This window comes from Salmo trutta, chromosome 4 (genome assembly GCF_901001165.1).
Source record: "Salmo trutta chromosome 4, fSalTru1.1, whole genome shotgun sequence".
NCBI classification, from domain to species: Eukaryota; Metazoa; Chordata; class Actinopteri; order Salmoniformes; family Salmonidae; genus Salmo; species Salmo trutta.
The window spans coordinates 27,495,566-27,523,503 of record NC_042960.1 but is presented as its reverse complement, the minus strand read 5'-3'; the positions used below and the strand labels follow the sequence as shown (position 1 = coordinate 27,523,503).

At 42.8% G+C, this 27,938-nt stretch overlaps 1 protein-coding gene across 3 annotated transcripts in view; it reads left to right on the top strand.

The window, feature by feature from the left end:
* dennd1b (DENN/MADD domain containing 1B) overlaps window positions 1–27,938 on the top strand; it is a 200,919-nt gene that overhangs the window by 91,537 nt on the left and 81,444 nt on the right. For all 3 annotated transcript variants that reach the window (XM_029750398.1, XM_029750399.1, XM_029750400.1), the window contains exons 4-6: window positions 11,718–11,767; window positions 12,803–12,922; window positions 27,318–27,387. In XM_029750398.1, the coding sequence (XP_029606258.1) occupies window positions 11,718–11,767; window positions 12,803–12,922; window positions 27,318–27,387 (240 nt within the window). The remainder of the gene's footprint in view (window positions 1–11,717; window positions 11,768–12,802; window positions 12,923–27,317; window positions 27,388–27,938) is intronic.

Here is a 27,938-nt window from a genome sequence, read left to right as displayed (position 1 = left end):
AGCAAAGAACACTGCCGAACACCATATCAGTCATATCAGTCACACGTCCCGTGTGGCTCAGTTGGTAGAGCATGGTGTTTGCAACGCCAGGGTTGTGGGTTCGATTCCCACGGGGGACCAGTACGGAGAACATTTTTTATGAAATGTATGCATTCACTACTGTAAGTCGCTCTGGATAAGAGCATCTGCTAAATGACTAAAATGTATTTAACAATAAAAATGTCCTTTGAGGAAAATAAACTATTCTATACGAGTCTTAATCCTATTGGGTTTGTTTTTAGATTTTTTTCTTCTGGATTCCCTTGAAAGCTAACTAAAATAGTTAAAATCTGATCATAATCCACTGTGCTATCCCATAGCATCATGTATTTGTCTTTTGAATATTGTAGCTTAAAGTTGCACCCGGGCTGACCCTGCCACTCTGTATCTGAAAGAGTGAATACTAAAGATCTCTTTGTCATGTTAGCTAGAGGCCTGGGTAAAGCAATGCATGCAGGACGGATGGCCAGAGATCGGCCGGGAAACGACCCTAATTGGGGAAAGGGGGTGAGAGGGGAACTGGGAGGACGGGGTGTGAGGGGATGATAGGGGCTTGGGAAGTTGGTGTTGAGAGCGAGATGGGATGAGAGGGGGATATAGAGAGAAAGATGAGAGTGCAGAGGAGGAACGTCAGGGTGACGGGAGCGAGAGTGGGACGTGAGGGTGGAGGGTTGGTTGTTGGTGAGGAATGAGATGGGCTGAGGGGACACGTGGGTTCCTGCATTAATCTGTGAGGAACCATGCTGATGCTGTCATTGGACTGGTGCCATTAGTTGGCCTACTGACTGGCTGGCTGATTGGCTTGTAGTGCTGAGTGATAAAAAGTGATACATTTTTTTTAAAGAATAACGGTTTTGATTTCATTTCGTCAATTGTTCTTGAAAAAATGCATTGTGAAATAATGACAACGATTTTAGATCCCTCAGCCTATCACTCAGCCTTTTTCCTGACACTGACATTGGGTTGAATGCTGTAATATCACAGAATAAAACAATGAGTAAGAGCCCCATAATGTAAGTGTATGCCCATTACTTCTTATCGCTTATTAACCACCATTTAGTCTCATTGCTTACTTTACTTTAATAGAATACTTCAGTTGTGCATATTACTTAGTTTGTATTTGATGACTTTAAGGAATGGACCATAATAATAAAGTAATTATCTCATCTCTGTTCAGGCAGTAGCAGCCAGCCAGCCAGACAACCGTTTCATATTATCTCTATGCTCCCCATTGAATGAGTCATCCTATTGGCTAGCTGGCTGACAAAATCATTTTACTAGGGGATACCTTTTCAGTTGTACAACTGAATGCATTCAACTGAAATGTCTCTTCCGCATTTAACCCAACCCCTCTGAATCAGAGAGGTGCGGGGGGGCTGCCTTAATCGTCATCCACGTCTTCGGCGCCCAGGGAACAGAATGACAGATTATTACCTTGTCAGCTCGGGGATCCGATCCAGCAACCGCCACACTAGTTCCTCAAAGTAAATAAGGCATCCTTTCAAGACTGCTCATTGGCTACTACAACTGTCAATTGGGTAGAGCTACCTCACAAACTGTCTCTATTCCTCTCGTTGTTGTGTATCTCGTGCATTCTCATACGGTCTGTGTGTGTCCGCCTCTGTTCTTCCCGGCCCCAGACAGTCACAATGGATTATGGTCATTGTAGTTAATTACCACATTTCTGCGCTGAACTAGGTTGAGGAAGGAGGAGAAGGTGATGAAATCTACAACTTTTAAGCAGCCCAGCGTCCCACATACACTATATAAACAAAAGTATTTGGACACCCCTTCAAATAAGTGGATTTGGCTATTTCAGCCACAGCCCGTTGCTGACAGGTGTATAAAATCGAGCACAATCTCCATAGACAAACATTGGCTGTAGAATGGCCTTACTGAAGCGCTCAGTGACTTTCAACCACAGGAGGTTGGTGCTAGTGGTAATGACGAGCGGAATCAGTGAAACGGTATCAAATACATCAAACACATGGTTTCCAGGTGTTTGATGCCATTCCGTATGCTCTGTTCTGGACATTATTATGAGCCTGTCCTTCCCTCAGCAGCCTCCACTGCTTTCAACGTGGCATCGTCACAGGATGCCACCTTTCAACATTTGTTTTGTTTAAAATAACAATATCTATGGGCATATTTTTTCCCTCTATGTTTTAATCCTACTAAAAGTTCACTCTGTCACTGTATAGCCTAAAGGTTGTTGAAGGCTAGACGGATCTCTGTTTTTTTATTTTTATTTTACCTTTATTTTAGCAGGAGAGTGATGTTCTGAAGCACGTAGTGCCTAAAAATTGTCTGTCCTCAGTTGCAACACTCACTACCGAGTTCCAAACTGCCTCTGGAAGCAACCTCAGCACAAGAACTGTTCGTCGGGAGCTTCATGAAATGGGTTTTCATGGCCAAGCAGCCGCACACAAGCCTAAGATCACTATGTGCAATGCCAACTGTCGGCTGTAGTGGTGTAAAGCTCGCCGCCATTGGACTCTGGAGCAATGGAAACGCGTTCTTCTGGAGTGATGAATCACGCTTCACCATCTGGCAGTCCGACAGACAAATCTGGGTTTGGCGGATGCCTGGACAGCGCTACCTGCCCCAATGCATAGTGTCAACTGTAAAGTTTGGTGTAGGAGGAATAATGGTCTGGGGCTGTTTTTCATGGTTCGGGCTAGTCCCCGTAGTTCAAGTGAAGGGAAATCTTAACGCTACAGCGTACAATTAAATGTTAGATAATTCTGTGCCACTTTGTGGCAACATTATGGGAAAGGGCCTTTCCTGTTTCAGCATGACAAAGCCCCTGTGCAGAAAGTGAGATCCATACAGAAATGGTTTGTCAAGATCGGTGTGGAAGGACTTGACTGCCCTGCACAGAGCCCTGACCTCAACCCCATCGAACACCTTTGGGATGTATTGGAATGCCGAATGCGAGCCAGGCCTAATCGCCCAACATCAGTGCCCAACCTCAGTAATGCTCTTGTGGCTGAATGGAAGCAAGTCCCCGTAGCAATGTTCCAACATCTAGTGGAAAAGCCTGAACTAATGCCTTGATTTTGAAATGAAATGTTTGACAAGTAGGTGTCCACATACTTTTGGTCATGTAGTGTAGTTCTAGATGACTTATCTTGTGAATGATTTGATTTCTCTAGACAAGTGGCACGTTAACCTCAAAATAAACCGAACTCAATGGAATTCAAGTAATTGATCCGCCGTCAGTTAATTGGTTGTTTAATAACCCAATTTTTTTATTTAAAATTGGTTAATCGCTCAGCGCTACTGGTTGGTTGGATGGCTGTCTGATAGGTTGGCTGGCTGGTTGGTTGAATGGCTGGCTGGTTGGTTGGTTGAATGACTTGCTGGTTGGTTGGCTTACTGTCTGGTTGGTTGGTTGAATGGCTGGCTGTCTGGCTAGCTGGCTGGCTGTTTGGCTGGCTGATTTGTTTGTAGAATGTCTGGCTGACTGGCTAGCTAGCTGGCTGGGGGAATATAAAACAGAGCCACAGCTTAAAGACTAAACCCCCAGAGTGGAGCAGCCTGGGGAGAGAGAGAGCGGAGGTGAACTGAGCCGCATCTGCCTCACTCCTCATCTCCTCTCTCCATCCCTCCCTCGATGACAACTCTCGCTTTCTGTTTCTCTTTTTGTACATTCTGTCTCACGATTCCCTTCCTCTTTATCCAATTCTCTTTTTCGCCATTCTGTTTCCCAATTTTTTTTCTCTCTCTCTCTCTCTCATTTTCTCGCTCACTCTCTCCTTCACTTGTCATTCCTTTATTTCCTCTATTTCTCATGGCACGAAGAAGTGACTATTGGCTTGTTAAGTTAACACTCAAAATGAAACACCAAGGCCCTGGCTGGGTAGCATTTAACCAGTTGGTTGTACCTAGTTAGTACCATCATTTCTTCCCACGAACTGCTATACTTTCTGGACTGGCTTGTAGATCTTCTCTCTGTTCTGTTATAGTCTTAGTGCATCATCTATGGTTTGGAAGGACATCAGCTCCTACAAGAGCAGCAAGTATATTGGTATCGTCTTGCTAGGGGAATTTGAATTTACGTTCTGTATATTACCTAGTAGTCTACTTAATCATTGCTGTTTGAACTGTATGATTGCTCAGTGCTTTTCACTGTCGTTGCGGACTTAGATTAGTTTCACGCCTATTTGTGTATCAGTCTTGCTAATTTCTGGGTGTGTTTTATTGTAGGGGGTGTTTTCTTCACTTCTGCCAAGCGGTCAGTGTGGGGAGTAGTCTCACCTCTGCTAGGCAATTAGTGTAAATACTTTAGTCTCCCCTGTTTTTTCAGCGGCAGTATTGTTAAAAGAGGAAGGCTCCACACCGCTCTCACTTGAGAATCTTACCTAGTTATTTTCCGATGATCTCATTTTGCTCTTTTGTAGCTTTGGCAAGTATGTGTGTGTGTTTCCCATCCCAGTTTGCTCCTCTCTCTGTAGGTTTTACAGACACTCCCCATCCTATGGCTGCAACCCTTCTAATTTAGTGTAGCCGACGCGCACAACCCATGTGGAATTGTTAGTCTGCAGTCAATAAGGCTGAGTGAATCTCAGCCTATATTGCTTTTCATTCCCTAAACTTTTTGGCCCTGACTGAGATACAGTGCCTTGCGAAAGTATTCGGCCCCCTTGAACTTTTCGACCTTTTGCCACATTTCAGGCTTTAAACATAAAGATATAAAACTGTAATTTTTTGTGAAGAATCAACAACAAGTGGGACACAATCATGAAGTGGAACGAAATTTATTGGATATTTCAAACGTTTTTAACAAATAAAAAACTGAAATTGGGCGTGCAAAATTATTCAGACCCCCTTAAGTTAATACTTTGTAGCGCCACCTTTTGCTGCGATTACAGCTGTAAGTCGCTTGGGGTATGTCTCTATCAGTTTTGCACATCGAGAGACTGAAATTTTTGCCCATTCCTCCTTGCAAAACAGCTCGAGCTCAGTGAGGTTGGATGGAGAGCGTTTGTGAACAGCAGTTTTCAGTTCTTTCCACACATTCTCGATTGGATTCAGGTCTGGACTTTGACTTGGCCATTCTAACACCTGGATATGTTTATTTGTGAACCATTCCATTGTAGATTTTGCTTTATGTTTTGGATCATTGTCTTGTTGGAAGACAAATCTCCGTCCCAGTCTCAGGTCTTTTGCAGACTCCATCAGGTTTTCTTCCAGAATGGTCCTGTATTTGGCTCCATCCATCTTCCCATCAATTTTAACCATCTTCCCTGCCCCTGCTGAAGAAAAGCAGGCCCAAACCATGATGCTGCCACCACCATGTTTGACAGTGGGGATGGTGTGTTCAGGGTGATGAGCTGTGTTGCTTTTACGCCAAACATAACGTTTTGCATTGTTGCCAAAAAGTTCGATTTTGGTTTCATCTGACCAGAGCACCTTCTTCCACATGTTTGGTGTGTCTCCCAGGTGGCTAGTGGCAAACTTTAAATGACACTTTTTATGGATATCTTTAAGAAATGGCTTTCTTCTTGCCACTCTTCCATAAAGGCCAGATTTGTGCAGTATACGACTGATTGTTGTCCTATGGACAGAGTCTCCCACCGCAGCTGTAGATCTCTGCAGTTCATCCAGAGTGATCATGGGCCTCTTGGCTGCATCTCTGATCAGTCTTCTCCTTGTATGAGCTGAAAGTTTAGAGGGACGGCCGGGTCTTCGTAGATTTGCAGTGGTCTGATACTCCTTCCATTTCAATATTATCGCTTGCACAGTGCTCCTTGGGATGTTTAAAGCTTGGGAAATCTTTTTGTATCCAAATCCGGCTTTAAACTTCTCCACAACAGTATCTCGGACCTGCCTGGTGTGTTCCTTGTTCTTCATGATGCTCTCTGCGCTTTAAACGGACCTCTGAGACTATCACAGAGCAGGTGCATTTATACGGAGACTTGATTACACACAGGTGGATTCTATTTATCATCATTAGTCATTTAGGTCAACATTGGATCATTCAGAGATCCTCACTGAACTTCTGGAGAGAGTTTGCTGCACTGAAAGTAAAGGGGCTGAATAATTTTGCACGGCCAATTTTTCAGTTTTTTTATTTGTTAAAAAAGTTTGAAATATCCAATAAATTTGTTGTTGTTGATTCTTCACAAAAAATTACAGTTTTATATCTTTGTTTGAAGCCTGAAATGTGGCAAAAGGTCAAAGTTCAAGGGGGCCGAATCCTTTCGCAAGGCACTGTATCTATTAACCCAGAGAACACTGCTACTCCAGCTGATCTCTCGTCATCTGACTATGTGTTCTGTCATAGTCCTCGAGAGCATGTGGTTGTCAGGGTGGTGGCACAAGGCTACTAATTTCTCTTAAGTTGACCCCCCCCCCCACTCACCTGTCTATCTCCTCAATTGAATTCCATGCGATCACTGTCACCTGACCACTCAAGCTTAACATGATCATTTATTGCACACCAGGTGCCCTTCGAGAGTTCTTCAATGAGCTTGACACCTTGATAAGCTCATTTCAAGACAATGGCTCACGACTTTAACTCCCTGACGCCTGACTTCAGTTCATTTCTTTCCCCCACTTTCTTATTTTGACCTCACCCTTTCCCAGTTACCTCCCACTCACAAGGCAGGCAATACGCTTGACCTCATCTTCACTAGAGGCTGTTCGCTATCTAATCTCACTGCAAACCCCCTCCATGTCTCTGATCACTACTTTGTTTCCCTTTCTCTCCTTCTAACCTCCAACCCTACCCACTCAGCCCTTACCCAGATGGTTATGCGCCGCTGCAATCTTCACCCTCTCTCCCGCTACTCTCTCCTCTTCTATTCTATCCTCTCTTCCTTCTGATAAATCCTTCTGCCTTCTATCTACTGGTTCTGCCTCTTTGACCCTACTCTCCTCGCCTTCTACATCCTATGCCTCGCACTGTCCCCTTTCCGGCCGGCCGGCTCGGCCCTCCCCTCCTGCTTCGTGGCTGAGTGACTCATTCCGGGCGTACAGATTGGCTACAGGCAGCTGAGCGGAAATTGAGGAAAGGTCCTCCGGGAGTTTAGTTATCATCCTTTCAGTCCATCCTCTGTATCTGCTGCTAAAGCGACTTTCTGTCACTCTAAATTTCAAGCTTCTGCCTATAACCATAGGACACTCTTTTCCACCTTCTCCTCCTTCCTTAATCCTCCACTCCTCCCCCTCTCTGTTGACAACTTTTTCAACCACTTTGTCGTCAAAAGAAGTTTGACAACATCTGCTCCTTATTCACTCAGCCTATTGAGTCCACTGATCCCACTCACACAGAACTACCCTACGCCTTGACTTCTTTCTCCCCGCTCTCTTCAGATGAAATCCTGCGACTCCAGCCGCCTGACAACCTGCCCGCTCAACCCAATCCCCTCCTCCCTTCTCCAGACTATCACCGGAGACCTTCTCCCATTCCTCCCTTCCTTCATCAACTCATCAGAAATGACATACCTCTATCCCTTCTTTCTTTTATTTCCAAAACACTTGAGCGTGCTCTGGCCAACTGTCTCGCCATTGCTCTCAGAACGATCTTCTTGACCATAACCAGTCAGGGTTCAAGGCGGCTCACTCAACCGAGACTGCTCTTCTCTGTGTCATGGAGGCTCTCCTCTCTCTCCTCTGTTCATATCCTCCTAAATCTATCCGCTGCCTTCGACACCATGAACCGTCAGATCCTCCTCTCCGTCCTCTCAGGGCCGGGCGTCTGAGGCTCTGCACACTCTTGGATTGCATACTACCAGGTGACGTGGAGATGATCTGTGTCTGTACCACGTACTCTCACTACTGGTGTCTCCCAGGGCTCAGTTCTAGGCCCTCACCTCTTCTCTCTGTACACCAAGTCACTCGGCTCTGTCATATCCTCACGTGATCTCTCCTATCATTGCTGTACGGATGACACTCAACTACTTTTTCTCCTTCCCCCCCTTCTGACACCCAGGTGGCGACATGCATCTCTGTGTGCCTGGCAGACATCCCAGCTTGGATGTTGGCCCACTGTCTCAAGCTCAATCTTGACAAAATGGAGCTGCTCTTCCTCCCGGAGAAGGCCTGCCTCCTCCAAGACCTTTGCATCATGGTTGACACCTCCACAGTGTCCTCTTCCCAGAGTACAAAGAACCTTGGTGTGACCTTGGACAGCACCCTGTCATTCTCTGCGAACATAACTCGCTCCTGCAGGTTCATGCTCTACAACATTCCGTAGAGTACGACTATTCCTCACACAGGAAGTGGCTCAGGTCCTTATCCAGACACTTGTCATCTCCCGTCTAGTCTACTGCAACCCTCTGTTGGCTGTGCTCCCTGCTTGTGCCATCAAACCCCTGCAATTTATTCAGAATGCCGCAGCCCATCTGGTGTTCAAACTTTCTAAATTTTCCCATGTCACCCCGCTCCTCCGCACACTCTACTGGCTTCCAGTCAAAGCTTGCATCATCTTCAAGACCCTGGTGCTTGCCTACGTCGATGTGAATGTGTTTAGTCCTAGGGTCCTGAGCTTAGTGATGAGCTTTGAGGGCACTATGGTGTTGAACGCTGAGCTGTAGTCAAGCACTTAATGGCTACAGACGTGAGTGCTACAAGTCGGTAGTCATTTAAGCAGGTTAACTTGGCGCTCTTGGGCACAGGGACTATGGTGGTCTGCTTGAAACATGTATGTATTACAGACTAGGTCAGGGACAGGTTGAAAATGTCAGTGAAGACACTTGTCAGCTTATGCTCTGAGTAAACGTCCTGTTAATCTGGCCTTGTGAATGTTGACCTGTTTAAAGGTCTTACTTACATTGGCTACGGCGAGCATGATAACACAGTCGTCCGGAACATCTGGTGCTCTCATGCATGCTTCAGTATTGCTTACCTTGAAACGCACATTGAAGAAATTTAGCTTGTCTGGTAGACTCGTGTTACTGGGCAGCTCGTGGCTGGGCTTCCCTTTGTAATCCGTAGTAGTTTGCAAGCCCTGACACATCCAATGAGCGTCAGTGTAGTAGGATTCAATCTTAGTCCTGTATTTACGCTTTGCCTGTTTGATCGTTCATCCCAGGGCACAGCATGATTTCTTATAAGCGTCTGGATTAGTGTCTCGCTCCTTGAAAGCGACCGCTCTAGCCTTTAGCTCAGTGTGGATGTTGCCTGTCATCCATGGCTTCTTGTTGGGATATGTACGTACGATCATTGTGGGGATGATGTGGTATACTCCTCAATGCCATCGGATGAATCCCGGAACATATTCCGTGACTACTGAGGGGAAGAGGCGTTGTCATGTCCTTTTTACGACTGTGTTGGTGTGTTTGGACCATGATAGTTCCTTAGTGACGTGGACACAGAGGAACCCGAAGCTCGCGATCCGCTCCAATACAGCCCTGTACTTGACACGATTGTGATGTGTTGTTGACCCACATAACTATCTTAAGATGAATGCACTAATTGGTAGTCACTCTGGATAAGAGCCCACCTGGCGTCTGCTAAATTACTAAAATGCTAAATGTTATAAACAGTGGTCCACTTCACAGTACACAGTGGGTTCCCTCTCCCAACACTGAGCTGGGTTTATGGGGCTATCAGCCCCAGCCTGTTTAGAAGGATCTGCCCTCAGAGAGCTGTTGGTGACCCGTCCATTGGTGTTCCATAGACAACAGAACAAAGTGGGCTCCATGTTAACACCATGGGGAAGAACAGGCTGAGGCAGAGACAGGCCAGTGTGGAAGGGAAGTCCTGCCTGCTGTAGCTATGTTGGGAAGGGATGTGAAGGCTATGCATAGGCAGAAACAGAGGCAGGCCCTGGACTGTGCTGTAGTTAGCTGTGATGCCAGACCTCCGCTAGGGGAGCAGAGTGTGCTGTCTCACTGAGTGATACCCCTGTCTCTACCTCTGATAAATAATGCAGCCTCTACACACACACACACACACACACTAACGCACATGCCTTCAGAGCTACAAATGTATTAGCTGCTTTATATTCTTTTGTCTTGGGAAAACGGTTAGCAAGGGGGAGGAGGGGAGAGGAAATAGTGTACAACAGAATAACAACAACAACAGTGGCAACATTGGTTCCCCCCCAGTCTTGGATCCCCCTGGTATACTGGAGGTCCCACACATCACCTGGAGGAATGGAGGAGGAAGGCGGGGGGGTGTTGGAGAGGAAAGAGAGGGAGACAGAGAGCGAGAGAGATGCTTGTTGGAGAAGGAAGGGAGAGAGAGATTCTTGTCATTTGTGTGCCTTCCGGAAGGGAAGAGGGTTGGTGTTGGAATGTTGTGTACATTGAGAGAGATGGCCATCTGTTTTTCTGTATATATGTCTACAAAACAAACACACACACACACACACACACACACACTTTTGTTGTATCTGTGATCTTGTCGGTCTCCATGGCTCAGGGACTGTCACTTTTCCTGTCAACACATGTGGGCGGGGCTATGGCCGTTACGGAATTCGGCAACCCATAAGTTTTTATTTGAAGAGAGATAGAGTATGTGTGTGTCTGTGTGCCATATGTACAACACTAAGCTAGGCTCTCCGAAACATATTGGTGTTCCTACATGGCGGTTAATAATAGTAGTGAGTCCATACGGCGGTGGCGGCTCAGACGTGTGTGACAGTTTTATAGCCACACAGCCTTCCTACACACTGATACGCAAGACACACACACACACACACACACACACACACACACACACACACACACACACACACTACCCCCACCCTCATATCTCTGTTCCTTGTTGCCTGTGGTTATGGTGGCAGGCAGCTTTGTCTAGTGATCGGGGGGATCAGTGGTTGTTCCCCATGGCTAGGCTGCTGTGCCAGACAGACACACAGACCCAGGACCAACCTCAGTCAGACAGACAGACAGAAGTGGTGGCTGGCTCAGCTAACCCATATGGTGCTCTGCTCTGCTCCAGTCCCCCAATTACCCCCCCCCCCCCACCCCCCTCACAGGGGAGGTGTTGGGAGATAAAGGCTCTACACCCCCCTCCTCCCCACTGCCCGTTCCGTACCCCCAGAGCTGCTTAGCCTATTGTCACAGCAATCTGCCACCACCTATAGGTCTTTCTCTCTTCTCTCTGCTCTCCTCCGTCCCTCTATCCCTGCCTCCCTCCCTAACTCCTTCCATCCCTCCCGGCCTCCCTCCCTCTTTCACCGCCATCAGCCCTGATAATCGATGCACTGTAAGTAATCGTAGCTAATTATTTAAGCTATGGGTCTGGACCTATAGAAAGGAAAACCTTTTCCCTGATTCTCTCAACTGAAACACTTATCAGCTCTGGGGATTAAGTTGTTTCTGTTGTATTTAGGTTATTTAGCCTAATTGAATTATTTAATGAGATGATTTTAATGAGATCACTGTCAGACTTTGAATTAGTCTTTGTTCAACAAGCAATTTTATTGATGAAATATATTTGATTAGGCTAAACTTACAGGGTTGTGTATGAACACACAAACACATGCATTTTTGATAATAATAATAATAATAAATGTTATAGAAGTAGTGTTCTTACTATTAATGCATTGAGTATTCCATCGTTTTTAAACATGTATAAGTAGCATTATACGAGCATTATATAAAACATCTACACTGGCTTGTTACTGAAGTGTGACTGTTGTTTTCGTCATTGGTTTGTTGTTTGTGTTGTTTATGTTAGTGTTGTCTAATCAGCGGTTGTGTTATTCTGGTTCTCAGGAGTTTCTCCAGACGGTACCCAAGTTCTGCTTCCCCTTCGATGTGGAGAGGTAGGAATAAGATTCCTTCCCCCTGCTCCCCTGTTAATAGTCCTGTGCTCTACCCGACCAAAACAGGGACGCACACGCACTAATATGTTTTAGTAACAGGAGAGCTGTGTGTGTATGCTGTGGAGCGATGGCGTGTGGAGTCTGTTGTTAACAGCTGGTGGTGTAGTTGAAGCCAAAAGCCTCTCTTAGTCTCCTAAACACCAAGCCAGTCTGCTCCCTGCTCCCTGCCCAACCCATGCCAAGCCATTTGATCTCACTCCCACCACGGTGTGGGTGTGCTATTGTGTGTGTGTGTGTGTGTACCCGTGTGTGCTTTTGTATGCATTTGTGTCTGTCTGCATATATGTGTATGTCCCGCTTGTATCATGTGTTTTATCTTTGATTGGATAACTATATCTCTAGATTTGGTACCAGTCTGATTTGAAAAGCAGCCCTCTGTAGAGGAGTCTGCTCTTATTTTGTAGCCTGGAAAATGACATTGGAAAAGTGCCATGGTATAGTTAGGGGGTGGGGGTTGGGATATCCTGAGCTGTGCTGTTCTCCACACAAGCTTTACTGCTGCCATCTAGTGATGAAACTTCATAAGAAATACACATACCCAACTCACACACGCTCAACAGTCAGGGACTGTAGCCAGAATCATAGCGAAAAGTTTAGAGGTGAGAATGAGAGACTTCGACTTAACGTTGGGGGAGTAGTTACTTTTCCCATTTTTTTTAAATACTGTATCTTTGTAATGTTATAATATGTTTGTCATTGCTGTCCTCTGCTGTGATAATGTGGTAATAAGGAGTTTCTCATTTTCTATTTAACTGAAACCATTACATTACTTTCACTGATCTGATTGCCATGATTCCCTGGACTGAAACTCTTGATAAATGTCCCATGTGTGCTTGTGAAGTAATGATTTGTTATTTCTGTTCCATAGGTGACTGTGTGGTAATACTGTATTTCTTGAGGTAATTGGTCGTGTGTTAATGGTGTGTTCTCTCTCTACCGTACGTGTGTGTGCGTTTGTGTGGTGACTGTTCCCAGGGTTTCCCAGAGTCAGGTGGGCCAGAACTTTACCTTTGTGCTGACGGACATCGAGAGCAAGCAGAGGTTTGGCTTCTGCAGACTCACTTCCGGCTGCCGTGTCTGCATCTGTCTGCTCAGGTACGACACGCTCACACATATACACATTTAGTAGACTTTGATCTCGAGCGACTTAAAAATAGTACATTTAGGTAAGGAAGCTTATTCTTTAGCACCCTCAAACTCAACTCTGGACCTCGAAGCCAGTTCCATTGAGTTTTTTCATTGTTCCCTTCTAATCTGTGACTGATTTAGACCTGGGACACCAGGTGTGTGCAGTTAATTATCAGGTAGAACAGAAAATCAGCAGGCTCCGGACCTCATAGGGTAAGAGTTGAATACCCCTGCTTTATCTATTGACCGATTGCATCAATCAGTTAGTCATTCATGTTTTTTTATTTATGAAAATGATTTTGTCACAATTACCTTTTTCATGAGGAAAGACATCTATAGTATTGACATGTTAATTATTCATCAATACAATCCGTTTGTAATATCCTCACGTCAGTCATATGCAGATTATATTTCTTAATTGATTGTAGAGAGAGTGGGGTTCTCTTTGGAAGCAGTATGAATCAGAGTCTTACCCTCTTCAATTTCTTCATGCCAGTTACAGAAACATTCTAAACTCCTGAATTCCATATTAGTTTGGATCCCTATAACTTTATTAATTCAGTTAATTTATTTAACCTGGAGTCAATTAGGAACAACCTATCATTTACAATGACAACTATGAAGAATTATTTTAATTGTAAATTGTCATTTCAACTCCCTCTCGAGATATCGTTTAGCACAGCCTGGATTTATCTCAAATATGATGTCATCTTTTATTATTAATGCACAGAAAGACTTTTTTAGTAAAAATGTATTTAATAGGGCCTTAGAAACTTTTATATTTTATATTAACAATTTAAATAACAAACATTTCATTATTAAAACAATATAGTTGAACAAACCACAGAAGTAATGGGAATTTGCACAGTCCAAAAACAAGAATGAAAAAAAGATTATCGAGAAAAAAAACGAATTTCTCATATGCTAAACTAAATGCAGTAATTGCCTAAGTGTCGTGAGGTAGTGTGTGTTGTGTGGATATTGACTGGCAGCCGCAGGGTTTATCTTGTTCTTGATGAGCTGCTGTCGAGATGAGCTGCCCCCCACCTCCGCCCCCACCCCCCCCTCCACACACACCCGCCCATCCCGGCCAGCCACCACCATGCCCTTTGTTTTCCTTTTTCTTTTTTGTCTTTCTCCTCGTTATTCGGCTACAGGCGCAGAAGCACGGCGAAGGAAGCCGCTTTGCCCATAATTATGCATGAAGCCTCGCTGCCAATTAGCAGAGACTCCCCTGTCCCCCTCTCTGAGTCCCACATGCTAATTCATTTGACATATGATGTATAAAATTCATTATGCATTCTGAACAGTTTGCATGGCTTGCTTCATTCATAATAAGAAATGTATAGAAAGAAGAAAAAACAATTCTGTGAGTGTGTTTTAAAGACTGCAGTTTGTTTTTGCTGCCTGCTTTTTTGGCTCGTAAATAGACCCACTGTGTGGCGAAAAAGGTTAGTGAAAGTTTTTTAAATCATGATTACAAAGACATGCATATTTTAGATATCTCATGGTTTAGATATGTGAAATATGTACAAATGGAATGTTTGCATCAATGACAGAGATGGCAGACTTGGTTCCAAGTTTATTTCTTTTTAACCTTTGTTTTTCCGGTATGAATTGAGATTTGTTTTGTCGTTGTCCTACACACAATACCCCATAATGTCAAAGTGAAATTATATTTCTCTAAATTTAAACAACTGAACTAAAAATGAAAAGCTGAAATGCCTCAATAAGTATTCAAAGTAAACATTTACTTAAAAAGTCACATAATAAGTTGCAAAGACTCACTGAGTGCAATAATAGTGTTTAACATGATTTTTTATTGGCCCACGCACATAATTATCTGCAAGGTCCGTCAGTCGAACAGTGAATTTCAGACACAGATTCAACCACAAAGACCCGGGAGGTTTTCCAATGCCTCGCAAAGAAAGGACACCTATTGGTAGACGGGTAAAAAAACTAAATAGCAGACATTGAATATCCCTTTGAGCATGGTAAAGTTATTAATTGCACTTTGGATGGTGTATCAATACACCCAGTCGCTACGAAGATACAGGTGTCCTTCCTAACTGAATTGCTGGAGAGGAAGAAAACCACTCAGGGATTTCACCATGAGGACAATGGTGACTTCAAAACAGTTACATAGTTTTCTCCCATCAGAGCCATTAAACTGAGAATGGATCAACAAGATTGTAGTTACTCCACAATAATAACCTTATTGACAGAGTGAAAAGACGGGAACATGCACAGAATTAAAATATTCCAAAACATGCATCCTGTTTTCATTAAGGCACTAAAGTAAAACTGCAAAAAATGTGGCAAAGAAATTAACTTTGTCCTGAATGCAAGGTGTTAGGTTTGGGAAAATCCAACACAACCAACACATCACTGAGTACCACTCTTCATATTTTCAATCATGGTGGTGGCTACATCATGTTATACTTGTCATCGGCAAGAACTAGGGAGTTATTTTTTAGATAAAAATAAACAGAATAGAGCTAAGTACAGGCACTATCCTATAGGAAAACCTGGGTTAGTCTTCTTTCCAACAGACATTGCAAGACAAATTCACCTTTCAGCCAAATATGCGCTGCAGTTTCTTACCAAGATGACATGGAATGTTCCTGAGTGGCCTATGGCAAGACTTGGACATGGCTTTACAACAATAATCAACAACCAACTTAACAGAGCTTGAAGAATAAAAAAAAGTGCAAATATTGTACAATCCAGGTGTGCAAAGCTCTTAGAGACTTACCCAGAAAGACATCACTGCCAAAGATGATTCTAACATGTATTGACTCAGTGCCTTGAATACTTATCTAATCAAGATATTTTAGTGTATTAGTGTTTTATTTTATCTATCTATCTATCTATCTATCTATCTATCTATCTATCTATCTATCTATCTATCTATCTATATACAGTTGAAGTCGGAAGTTTACATGCACTTAGGTTGGAGTCATTAAAACTTGTTTTTCCTCTGTCACAGCCGGCCGCGACCAGGAGGCCCATGGGGCAGCGCACAATTGGCCCAGCGTCGTCCGGGTTAGGGAGGGTTTGGCCGGCAGGGATATGTGTCTCATCGTGCACTAGCGACTCCTGTGGCGGGCCGGGCGCAGTGCACCCTGACCAGGTCACCAGGTGTACGGTGTTTCCTCCGACACATTGGTGCGGCTGGCTTCCGGGTTGAATGGGCATTGTGTCAAGAAGCAGTGTGGCTTGGTTTGGTTGTGTTTCGGAGGACGCATGGCTCTCGACCTTCGCCTCTCCCGAGTCCGTACGGGAGTTGCAGCGACAAGACAGTAACTACTACCAATTGGATACCACGAAATTGGGGAGAAAAAAGGGGTGAAAAATACAAAAATAAATATAAATAAAATAACTTGATTTTCAACCACTCCACAAATTTCTTGTTAACAAACTATCGTTTTGGCAAGTCGGTTAGGACATCTACTTCGTGTATGACACAAGTAATTTTTCCAACAGTTGTTTACAGTCAGATTATTTCACTTATAATTTACTGTATCACAATTCCAGTGGGTCAGAAGTTTAAATACACTGAGTTGACTGTGCCTTCATACAGCTTGGAAAATTCCAGAAAATTATGTCATGGCTTTAGAAGCTTCTGATAGGCTAATTGACATCATTTGAGTCAATTGGAGGTGTACCTGTAGATGTATTTCAAGGCCTACCTTCAAGCTCAGTGCCTCTTTGCTTGACATCATGGGAAAATCAAAAGAAATAAGCCAAAAATTTGTAGACCTCCACAAATCTGGTTCATCCTTGGGAGCAATTTCCAAACGTCTGAAGGTACCACGTTCATCTGTACAAACAATAGTACGCAAGTATAAACACCATGGGACCACGCAGATGTCAGGAAGGAGACGCGTTCTGTCTCCTAGAGATGAATGTACTTTGGTGCGAAAAGTACAAATCAATCCCAGAACAACAGCAAAGGACCTTGTGAAGATGCTGGAGAAAACAAGTACAAAAGTATCTATATCCACAGTAAAACAAGTCCTATATTGACTTAACCTGAAAGGCCACTCAGCAAGGAAGAAGCCACTGCTCCAAAACCGCCATAAAAAAAGCCAGACTACGGTTTGCAACTGCACATGGGGACAAAGATCGGACTTTTTGGAGAAATGTCCTCTGGTCTGATGAAACAAAAATAGAACTGTTTGGCTATAATGACCATCGTTATGTTTGGAGGAAAAAGGGGGAGGCTTGCAAGCCGAAGAACTCCATTCCAACCGTGAAGCACGGCTATGGCAGCATCATGTTGTGGGGGTGCTTTGCTGCAGGAGGGACTGGTGCACTTCACAAAATAGATGGCTTCATGAGGAAGGAAAATTATGTGGATATATTGAAGCAACATCTCAATACATCAGTCAGGAAGTTAAAGCTTGGTCACAAATGGGTCTTCCAAATGTGCAATGACCCCAAGCATTCCAAAGTTGTGGCAGAATAGCTTAAGGACCACAAAGTCAAGGTACTGGAGTGGCCATCACAAAGCCCTGACCTCAATCCTATAGAAAAGTTGTGGGCAGAACTGAAAAAGCGTGTGCGAGCAAGGAGGCCTACAAACCTGACTCAGTTACACCAGCTCTGTCAGGAGGAATGGGCCAAAATTCACCCAATTTATTGTGGGAAGCTTGTGGAAGGCTTCTTGGAACGTTTGACCAAAGTTAAACAATTTAAAGGCAATGCAACCAAATACTAATTGAGTGTATGTAAACTTCTGACCCACTGGGAATGTGATGAAAGAAATAAAAGCTGAAATAAATCATTCTTTCTCCTATTATTCTGACATTTCAAATTCTTAAAATATAGTGGTCATCCTAACTGACCTAAGACAGGGAAGTTTTACAAGGATTAAATGTCATATATTGTGAAAAACTGAGTTTAAATGTATTTGGCTAAGGTGTATGTAAACTTCTGACTTCAACTGTATATATACAGTGCATTCAGAAAGTATTCAGACCCCTTGATTTTCTTCCCACATTTTGTTACGTTATTTATTATGTTACATTTCCTCAACAATCTACACACAATACCCCATAATGACAAACAAAACAGTGTTTTAGAAAGTTTTGCTAATGTATTAAACATTTAAAACAGAAATACCTTATTTACATAAGTATTCAGATCCTTTGCTACGAGACTCAAAATTAAATTAAGCTCCGGTGCATCCTCTTTCCATTGATCATCCTTGAGATGTTTCTAAAACTTCGTTGGAGTCCACCTGTGGTAAATTCAATTGATTGGACATGACTTGGCAAGGCACATAACTGTCTATAGAAGGTCCCACAGTTGACATGCATATCAGAGCAAAAACCAAGCCCTGAGGTCAAAGGAATTGTCCGTAGAGCTTCGAGGCAGGACTGTGTCGAGGCACAGATCTGGGGAAGGGTTCCAAAAAATGTCTACAGCATTGAAGGTCTCCAAGAACACAGGGGCTTCCATCATTCTTAAATGGAAGAAGTTTGAACCACCAAGACTCTTCCTAGAGCTGGCCACCCGGCCAAACTGAGAAATCAGGGGAGAAGGGCCTTGGTCTCTTGTCTGATGAAACCTGGCACCATGCCTTCGGTGAAGCATGGTGGTGGCAGCATCATGCTGTGGGGAAGTTTTTCAGCGGCAGGGACTGGGAGACTAGTCAGGATCGAGGGAAAGATGAATGGAGCAAAGTACGGAGAGATCCTTGATGAAAACCTGCTTCAGAGCGTTCAGGACTTCAGACTGGGGCGAAGGTTCACCTTCCAACAGGACAACAACCCTAAGCACACAGCCAAGACAACGCAGGAGTGGCTTCGGGACAAGTCTCTGAATGTTCTTGAGTGACCCAGCCAGAGCCCGGACTTGAACATCTCTGCAGACACCTGAAAATAGCTTTGCAGCGATGCTCCCCATCCAACCTGAGAGCTTGAGAGGATCTGCAGAGAAGAATGGGAGAAACTCCCCAAATACTGTTGTGCCAAGCTTGTGCGTCATACCCAGGAAGATTCGAGGCTGTAATCACTGCCAAAGGTGCTTCATCAAACTACTGAGTAAAGGGTCTGAATAGTTATGCAATTGTGATATTTAATTTATTTTGTTTCTAATACATTTTCAAAAATTTCTACAAACCTGTTTTTGCTTTTTCATTATGGGGGTATTTTGTGTAGATTGTTGACAAGAAAAATACAATTCAATCCATTTTAATCCCACTTTGTAACGCAACAATATGTGGAAAAGGTCAAGGGGTATGAATACTTTCTGAAGGCACTATAGATAAAACATTACACGCCCAACGATGTCCCTGCGAGGAGGCTTCTAGCTAGCTACCTTTTTATTTAATGTGTCTGTCCCCGGATATAAAACAAAGGTAAGTAAAACAGTTTGCGTCCCTGTGATTGTTGAAGTGCTCTGAGTATAGAATTGTCACCTATGCTTACACAAGGAAGTGGCTTAATGAGTAGGACGGTTTTATATGGCCGGGCCTTTGTAGTGTTGCAGCTAAAGCCCAGGCTGAAAGGGCCACGCTACCTTCAGGCCAAAACCTCTTCAAAGAGGCAGAATGCTTCAATTTTACTCTTTCTTCCTTCCTTCCTTCCCCTCCATCCTCTTCCTCCTCCTCTCCTCTTTTCTCTTTTGGTCATTCTCTCATATTTAGGGATAAATCACCCTTGGACATGTGAGAGGGGTCTCAGATGAAAAAAGGTGTTTTCCTTGATTTTATTTGGCGGGTGAGACCTGGGTTCCCTTTTAGGGACGTCGGCGCTCCAGTTAGTGGTCACTTAGCGAGACGCCAGAGGACATTTCCTTCCCTGTACTTAACCTCTGACCCGGGAAAGTAAAGGTGTAATCAAATCTTCCAGTGAGCTGGCTACAAGGTGCAAGTTGACTTTCGCTAAGGGCCGTGGGTGTGAAGGGAGATTTAAGACCCATCCAGGGAATATGAATAACAGTGCCGCGCTTAACACCCAACAGGTACTTTATGACAGCAGAGACGTGTGTACGCCGTTAAAAAGGTGTAGTTTACTTATCACATGAAAACCTAACCTACCCAAAGATATGTAGGTATTTATTTGGATTGAGATATTGCAGTTGGTTTATTCTGGTAATATCCCTACACCAGGAAAAAAAACCTCTCTTCTCTCTCTTATAATTGTTTTTATGGGTAATTACATAATATACGTCCTTACAAAAACACCAGTTAATTTATTTGAGCTTTTAGAGAATATAAGTCTTAAGAATTAAGACATAACGAAAAGGATTTGACCACATCTAGGCTATATCTTCTGTTCTGCCCATCTATGTGTAGATGGGAGAGTCTCTGAGGGTTTGTGTTGTGGTAGGGGATACAGTCTGTTGCTTGGCTACCCATCCACATCGCTTCGGCCAAGCGTCTCGCCCACTAACATTTCTTCTCCACGATGAGTCTGGATTTGCTTCCTCCCCGACAACTTCTTGAATGCGAACACGTTCAAACCGTTCTGATTGCTCCCTGAAAACTATGGGTTGGTCCAGTGCCAGCCTACACGAAACATGAATCACTTTATTTTGATGTCAGCACACAAAACTATAGGATTAGCAGGTTCAGATTGATGCATGGAGGTATTTGATCAAGCAACAAAATTAAATTCAGGATTAGTCGTCAGGAAATGCAGTCGACGGGGTTGTGTTAGGGGATATAGTCTGAGGGGTTGTGTTGTGAGTAGAGGATACAGTCGGATTGTTTTGTGGTAGGGGATCTGTGTTGGGGAAGCTACAATGAAAATATTGTTTACCAAGCTACCAATTACTTCACACTGGAAGAAGTTAAACTACAAAAAAGCTACCCTTAAACATATAGTTTACTTAACTAAAGTTACTTTGAAAAAGTAGTTAACTTCATCCAAACTACACTCAACAAAAATATGAACTTAACATGTAAAGCAGTGGTTCTTAACCTGGGTTCGATCGAACCCCAGGGGTTCGGTGAGTCAGTCTCATGGGTTCGGCGGAGGTCAAGACACACACCCGACTCATATGATTCGTGATGACACGCCCCGCTTGGCCATCATTGGCTGCAGGTGATCACGCAACATCGCTTGGCCTATCTGTGCTGCAGGGAATTTGGCGCGCTCAGTAGTCGAATTGTGACTGTCGTGATGGTACGTTGTGTGATTTCTTTCTTAATATTTTAATCCCTTCATACTAACTATGTCGAGCAAAAAAAGAAAGTGGTCGGACGAATATGTACAATATGGATTCACATGTATAACGGAACGTGATGAGTCAGCGTCCTAACTGCATGATTTGCAATGCCAAGTTGAGCAATTCTAGTCTAGCACCGGCAAAACTAAGAGAACACTTCCTTAAGCTGCATGGAGATGGACAATACAAGAACACAACGCTCGCTGAATTCAAGGTGAAGAGAGCCATTTTTCCAATTAAGAAGGGTTCGGTGAATGCGCATATGAAACTGGTGGGGGTCAGTACCTCCAACAAGGTTAAGAACCACTGATGTAAAGTGTTGGTTCCATGTTTCATGAGCTGAAATGTTCCATACCCACAAAAATATTATTTCAACATTTTTGGGCACAAATTTGTTTAGGTCCAAGTTAGTAAGCATTTTTCCTTTGCAAAGATAATCCATCCACCTGACAGGTGTGGCATATTAACTTCTTGTGGCTCAAATCCCATTAACGGGATCGATTTGACAACACCCAGTGAAATGGCAGAGCGCCAAATAAAAAAATATATAAAAAATATTAACTTTAATACATTCACAAGTGCAATACACCAAATTAAAGCTGAACTTCTTGTTAATCTAGCCACAGTGTCAGATTTCAAAAAGGCTTTACGGCGAAAGCAAACAATGCTATTATGTGAGGACAGCACCCCATCAAACAACACAGACAATCATATTTCATCCCGCCAGGCGCAACACAAAACTCAGAAATAACGATATAATTCATGCCTTACCTTTGACGAGCTTCTTCTGTTAGCATTCCAATATGTCCCATAAACATCACAAATGGTCCTTTTCTTCGATTAATTACGTTGTTATATATCCAAAATGTCAATTTATTTGGCGCGTTTGATCCAGAAAAACACCGGTTTCAACTCGCGCAACATGAGTACAAAATATCTCAAGTTATCTGTAATCTTTGTCCAAACATTTCAAACAACTTTCCTAATACAACTTTAGGTATTTTTTAACGTAAATAATCGATAAAATTTAAGATGGGATAAACTGTGTTCAATACCGGAGGAAAACAAAGTGTAGCGTGCTTTTCAGGTCACGCGCCTCTATCAAACAGTACACTTCCCTCGAGCCTCATTCTGAACAGGGCTACTTCTTCATTACACAAAGGAAAAACATCAACCAATTTCTAAAGACTGTTGACATCCAGTGGAAGCGATAGGAACGGCAAGCAACTGACTTAGAATTATGGATTCTCAATGAAAACCCATTGAAAAGAGAGTGACCTAAAAAAAATCCTGGATGGTTTGTCCTCGGGGTTTCGCCTGCCAAATAAGTTCTGTTATACTCACAGACATCATTCAAACAGTTTTAGAAACCTTAGAGTGTTTTCTATGCATATTCTAGATTCTGGGCCTGAGTAGCAGGCAGTATACTTTGGGCACACTTTTCATCCAGACGTGAAAATAGCGCCCTCAAGCCATAAGAAGTTTTAAACAGCATGATCATTACACAGGTGCTGGGCACAATAAAAGGCCACTCTAAAATGTGCAGTTTTGTCACACAACACAATGCTACAGATGTCTCAAGTTTTGAGGGAGTGCACAATTGGCATGCTGACTGCAGGAATGTCCACCAGAGCTGTTGCCAGAGAATTGAAAGTTAATTTATCTACCATAAGCCCCCTCCAACATTGTTTTAGAGAATTTGGCAGTACGTCCAACCGGCCTCACAACCGCAGACCATGTGTATGGTTTGTGTGAAGACCATGTGTATGGTGTCATGTGGGTGAGCGGTTTGCTGATGTCAATGTTGTGAACAGAGTGCCCCATGGTGGCGGTGGGGTTATGGTATGGGCAGGCATAAGCTACGGACAACAAACACAATTGCATTGTATTAATGGCAATTTGAATGCACAGAGGTACCGTGACAAGATCTTAAGGCCCATTGTTGTGCCATTCATCCGCCTCCATCACCTCATGTTTCAGCATGAAAATGCATGGCCCCATGTTGCAAGGATCTGTACACAATTCCTGGAAGCTGAAAATGTCCCAGTTCTTCCATGGGTTGCATTCTCACCAGACATGTCACCCATTGAGCATGTTTGGAATGCTCTGGATCGACGTGGACTACAGCATGTTGCAGTTCCCGCCAATATCCAGCAACTTCGCAAAACCATTGAAGAGGAGTGGGACAACATTCCACAGGCCGCAATCAACAGCCTGATCAACTCTATGCAAAGGAGATGTGTCACACTGCATGGGGCCAATGGTGGTCACACCAGATACTGACTTTCTTATCCACGCCCCTTCCTTTTTTAAAGGTATCTGTGACCAACAGATGCATATCTCTATTCCCAGTCATGTGAAATCCATAGATTAGGGCCTAATTTATTTATTTCAATTGACTCATTTCCTTATATAAACTGTAACTCAGTGAAGTATTTGAAATTGTTGCATGTTGCGTTTATATTTGAATTCAGTATACTTCGTGAAAAAGTATCTTATCTAAATCTTAAATTGCAAGAACAGATCACTCTAGAGTCAGATGTTGACAGAATGTTTGAAGTGATAATTGGGCAGGTAGGATGCAGAAAAAGAAAGGAAATTCATGCGTTCTTTACCCATATTTTATTTTAGTCAAAAAGTAGTGTGTAGTTCCTGTAGTTAGCTAGCACAATACATGGCAAAAAAAATTATTTAACTACTGAAAACACTACAAAGATATGCATTTAGTTCAACTACCACCAAGCTCATCAAAATGTAATTAAATGTCTAGTTGAACTATATGTTGTTTACTACTCCCCATCACTGTATGGCAGGTCCTGGGGCCCCCCCTGGGTGCACGTTTTGGTTTTTGCGCTAGCACTACACAGCTGATTCAAGTAATCTAAGCTTGATGATGATGAGTTGGTTATTTGAATCAACTGTGTAGTGCTAGGGAAAAAAACAGAGTTTTGGTAACCCTGCTGTAGGGGATACAGTCTGAGGGGTTGTGTTGTGGTGGGAGATACAGTTGGAGGGTTTGTGAGTTGGCCATAGATTAACTGGTTTACTCGGAGTATCCAGTACTTTGAGTGATGTGTGTGTTTAAAACAGCTGGAGAGATAGCCGGGCCTCCACACACATTGGTTGATGTCTCTCTATCTGGGGATTTAGGAAGCACAAACAGACCTAAGCTGCTAACTGAGGAGAGGAGCAGTGATTTCTTAAATCGCTTCATTTAAGAAAAAAGAAACATACTGTACCACAGGAAATAGCTCAGAAATAATAATCTGTTTTATACAAAAACATGCACCAATCGGTGTGTGAGGCCTGACTGGGCAGAGAGAGAGAGGAGAGAGATATGTGAAGGATTAGTGTACAGGTGTCACAACTTCCGCCGAAGTCGGTCCATCTCCTTGTTCGGGCGACGTTCGGCGGTCGACGTCACCGGCCTTCTAGCCATCGCCGATCCACTTTTCATTTTCCATTTGTTTTGTCTTTGTTTTACACACCTGGTTTCAATTCCCCGATTACATGTTCATTATTTAACCCTCTGTTTTCCCCATGGTTTTTGTGCGTGATTGTTTTATGTATGTTCGGTCCGTTATTGTGGGCTCGGTATTACGACATGTTATTGGAATATTTGAGTAGAGTTACTTGTGTTACTCATCTCTGCTGTCCTGCGCCTGACGACTCTGCACCAGCTACACCCAGATCACTACATCAGGAGCCTGGCTTTGTAAACAAAGGACCTGATGAGACTGATAATGACTGTTCTTTGTTTCAATGACCTGCTCAGAATTTTTTGAAAATGTTAATTTGGTTGTATGGATTAATTTGGTTGTATTGATTTTTTTTCGCTTTTAATGTTGAAAATGAACTTCAACACATCTACAATGAGATGGGCAGTGTTTCTGTTATATGTATCTGAATTACTTTTAAGTATTTTGTCATTTGGATTACACTGAGCTGAACTACCAAAATACTTTTCTATACCATGTTTTTTTATAGTAGTTCACCATGTCTTTCCCACTTTCACCCTGCATTGGTATCAGAAGTCTGATGGCACTGCTAAATTAACTAAATATAAACGTGTTTACAAAAATGGAGCATGCTGAGTATTATTCTAATGATCTCCGCTCCGAAACAAGGTTTTGTCTAGAAGGGATACAGCTTTTGTCAAAATAAACTTTTCGTAATAGGTTTCGGAGAACTTACGCAGCAGGTTAAGATAATTAGCGCAGCAGGTTAAGAGAATTAGGTTAAGCTGTATCCCATCTAGACATGACCTCGAAACAAGGCCAATAATAATAACCAGTGTGCTTTGCAGTTCATTTTGGTCATTTAGCAGACACTCTTATCCAGAGTGACTTACAGTCAGTGAATTCAACTAAGGTAGATAAAGAACAACATATCACAGTCATAGCAAGTAAAACGTTTCTGTAACCTTTACTGAGAATGTTGTTGCTGTTTGGGCCAGCTACTTGCTAATGTATTTCTGTATTTTGAAATACAAAATACATGTATTTGAATTAAAAACATTTCAAGTATTTTATAGTTTATTTTGATACATTGATCTTTAGGGTATTTAGTCATTGTAATTTTTGCCCATCCCTGCCTAGAGCCCATAGAAATATCCACTGCCTATTTGTTTGAAAGCATGGCATATTTATATTTTTAATGTCCAGCCAGCATGTGAATTTTATAGTTCACACATGCGTGTTACATTTGGGTTTGCAGAGTGTGACCTGATTACGGTGTGCTCTTCATGCGGACGTCAAAATATTGACATGTTAAGAAGCTGATTGTTTCAGGTTAATGGTCACTCAGGCCCTCTGATTGGTGTGCTTGGCTGCACTTGCCTGGGAACCGCCGCGTCATTGGCCCCCTTGCAGATTTAGTGATATGAACATTTGCATTAGGTTGACTTTATTGTTTTTTTCTTGTTGTGCGTTAATTCCAGTCTGCAGAGCAGCCAGTGACCCATGCCCTGAGAACTACCCAGTATCCCCCTGTCTCCCTCTACAGGACTTCCCTGGCTAATAAAAGTCTCTCACATACACACACACGTTTTAATTAAAGTTTCATTGTGATTTTTTTGTGTGGTGAATTTTTGTTAGCCATTTCAGCCAGGTAACCATTTCAATTTAACAAGTGACTTTTGTTAATGCAGCATGCCCGCACATTTTGTTTAATGTAAGTTTCATTTTGACAATATTCATTCATTTCTTTGTTCTTATATTTCACCTTCATTCAGTTAATGAAAGTTAATAAAGCATCTTTTTTTTTAAAGTGATGAATGATAAACGGGACGTAATCCAACGTCATTATGCAATGCCTCACTTCGATACCTCACCACATTTGTATTATTTGATTGCATAACATTATACATGCACTGAACTCTCTCTTCTGAGCAACCTTCAAGCAAAAACAAAATGTTGGCCATATTCCACCTCAAAAGGAAGTCAACTAACTCCGCCAAGAATATGTCAACCGTATAAAGAAAGCCATGTTGCAGATGCATTTGGCTTCTGGTGGGTGTATTTTGTGATTAGCTATAACACAAACACTACAGTATAATTTTTTTTTTTTTTTTTTCATTTTATTTATTTATTTAACATTAATTTGATAAGGAAAAAACAGAAGGAATGTCTATTTTAAAATGTAAATAAGGGGTGGGGAAGAGAGAGAAAAAAGTGAAAAGTGGCAGTGGGTAGTGCTTTTCTTTCTGTGCATCTGTGTGTTGGCTTGGGCTGAGCCTGGGCTGTGCATCTGGGATCAGTATGCTTGTAAACCGTGGCATCCCTCCTCGTCCTCCTTTACCACAGCTTTCGTTGGCCCAGTCATGTTGGGTTGAAGAAACTAAAGCCAGTCTCTACCTCCCGTCTTTACCTCCCCAACCCACCGCCTTTAGACTAAAGCCTGACTCTCCACCTCCCCTGCAAATAGCCCAAAATACGAAGAATGTCGTAATTACATAGTATTAGACAGTATTTACAGTATATTGTAGACCTATATATCTACTTTTAACCATAGTAGGCGGGCTATACATGGCTGTGTCCATAGCCTACTTTGTCTGTGAAAAAAAACAACAATTGAATTTAAATATTTGTGTTTTATTGTGAAATATAGCTAAATAGTAAAATATGAATTAGAATTATGGATTGATTGTAAACGTGTATTTTGTGTTCTTTCTCTCTTGCAGTTATCTCCCCTGGTTTGAGATCTACTACAAGCTCCTGAACACACTAGCAGATTACCTAACCAAAAACCAGGTGATACGGCCTTCATATCTCTGTACAGTACCTCCTTTAGGACATTTAATAAGACTCAGGATTAACAAACCTGATATTGAGGTACAAGAAATCAAAAACTTTCCAAAAATGTATTTTGTTCCAGTCATGTGGCAGAAGTCACCAACCAACAATAGACTAGTACGCTACTTTTCATCAGCTTCTGTTGGGCATGATCTTGTTTTGCACGCGGTAGCAGTTTAAGGTTTTATGTACAGTAGCTGGTTGTGAGAGCCATGTTGTTGTAAGCTGTTAGCAGTGTTCTGTCTGTTTGTAAATGGGGCTGAGCTGGGGGAGAGAGAGTCAGGCTTGGCTTGGCTCTGACTTTTTTGAGGCAGCGATGTTGTTGACATTTCACAGACCAAACGGTGATTTAGAGCTAGAAGTCAACTCCTGATGATTTACTGGAAAACAACAAACAGTTTAGGAATACACACACACACACACTTTGCCAAACTATTTCAGTAACAGAGGGAAAGAAGTTCAGGGAATGTATAAAAGAAATGGGAAAAATGTGCAGCTAGCGTAGAGTG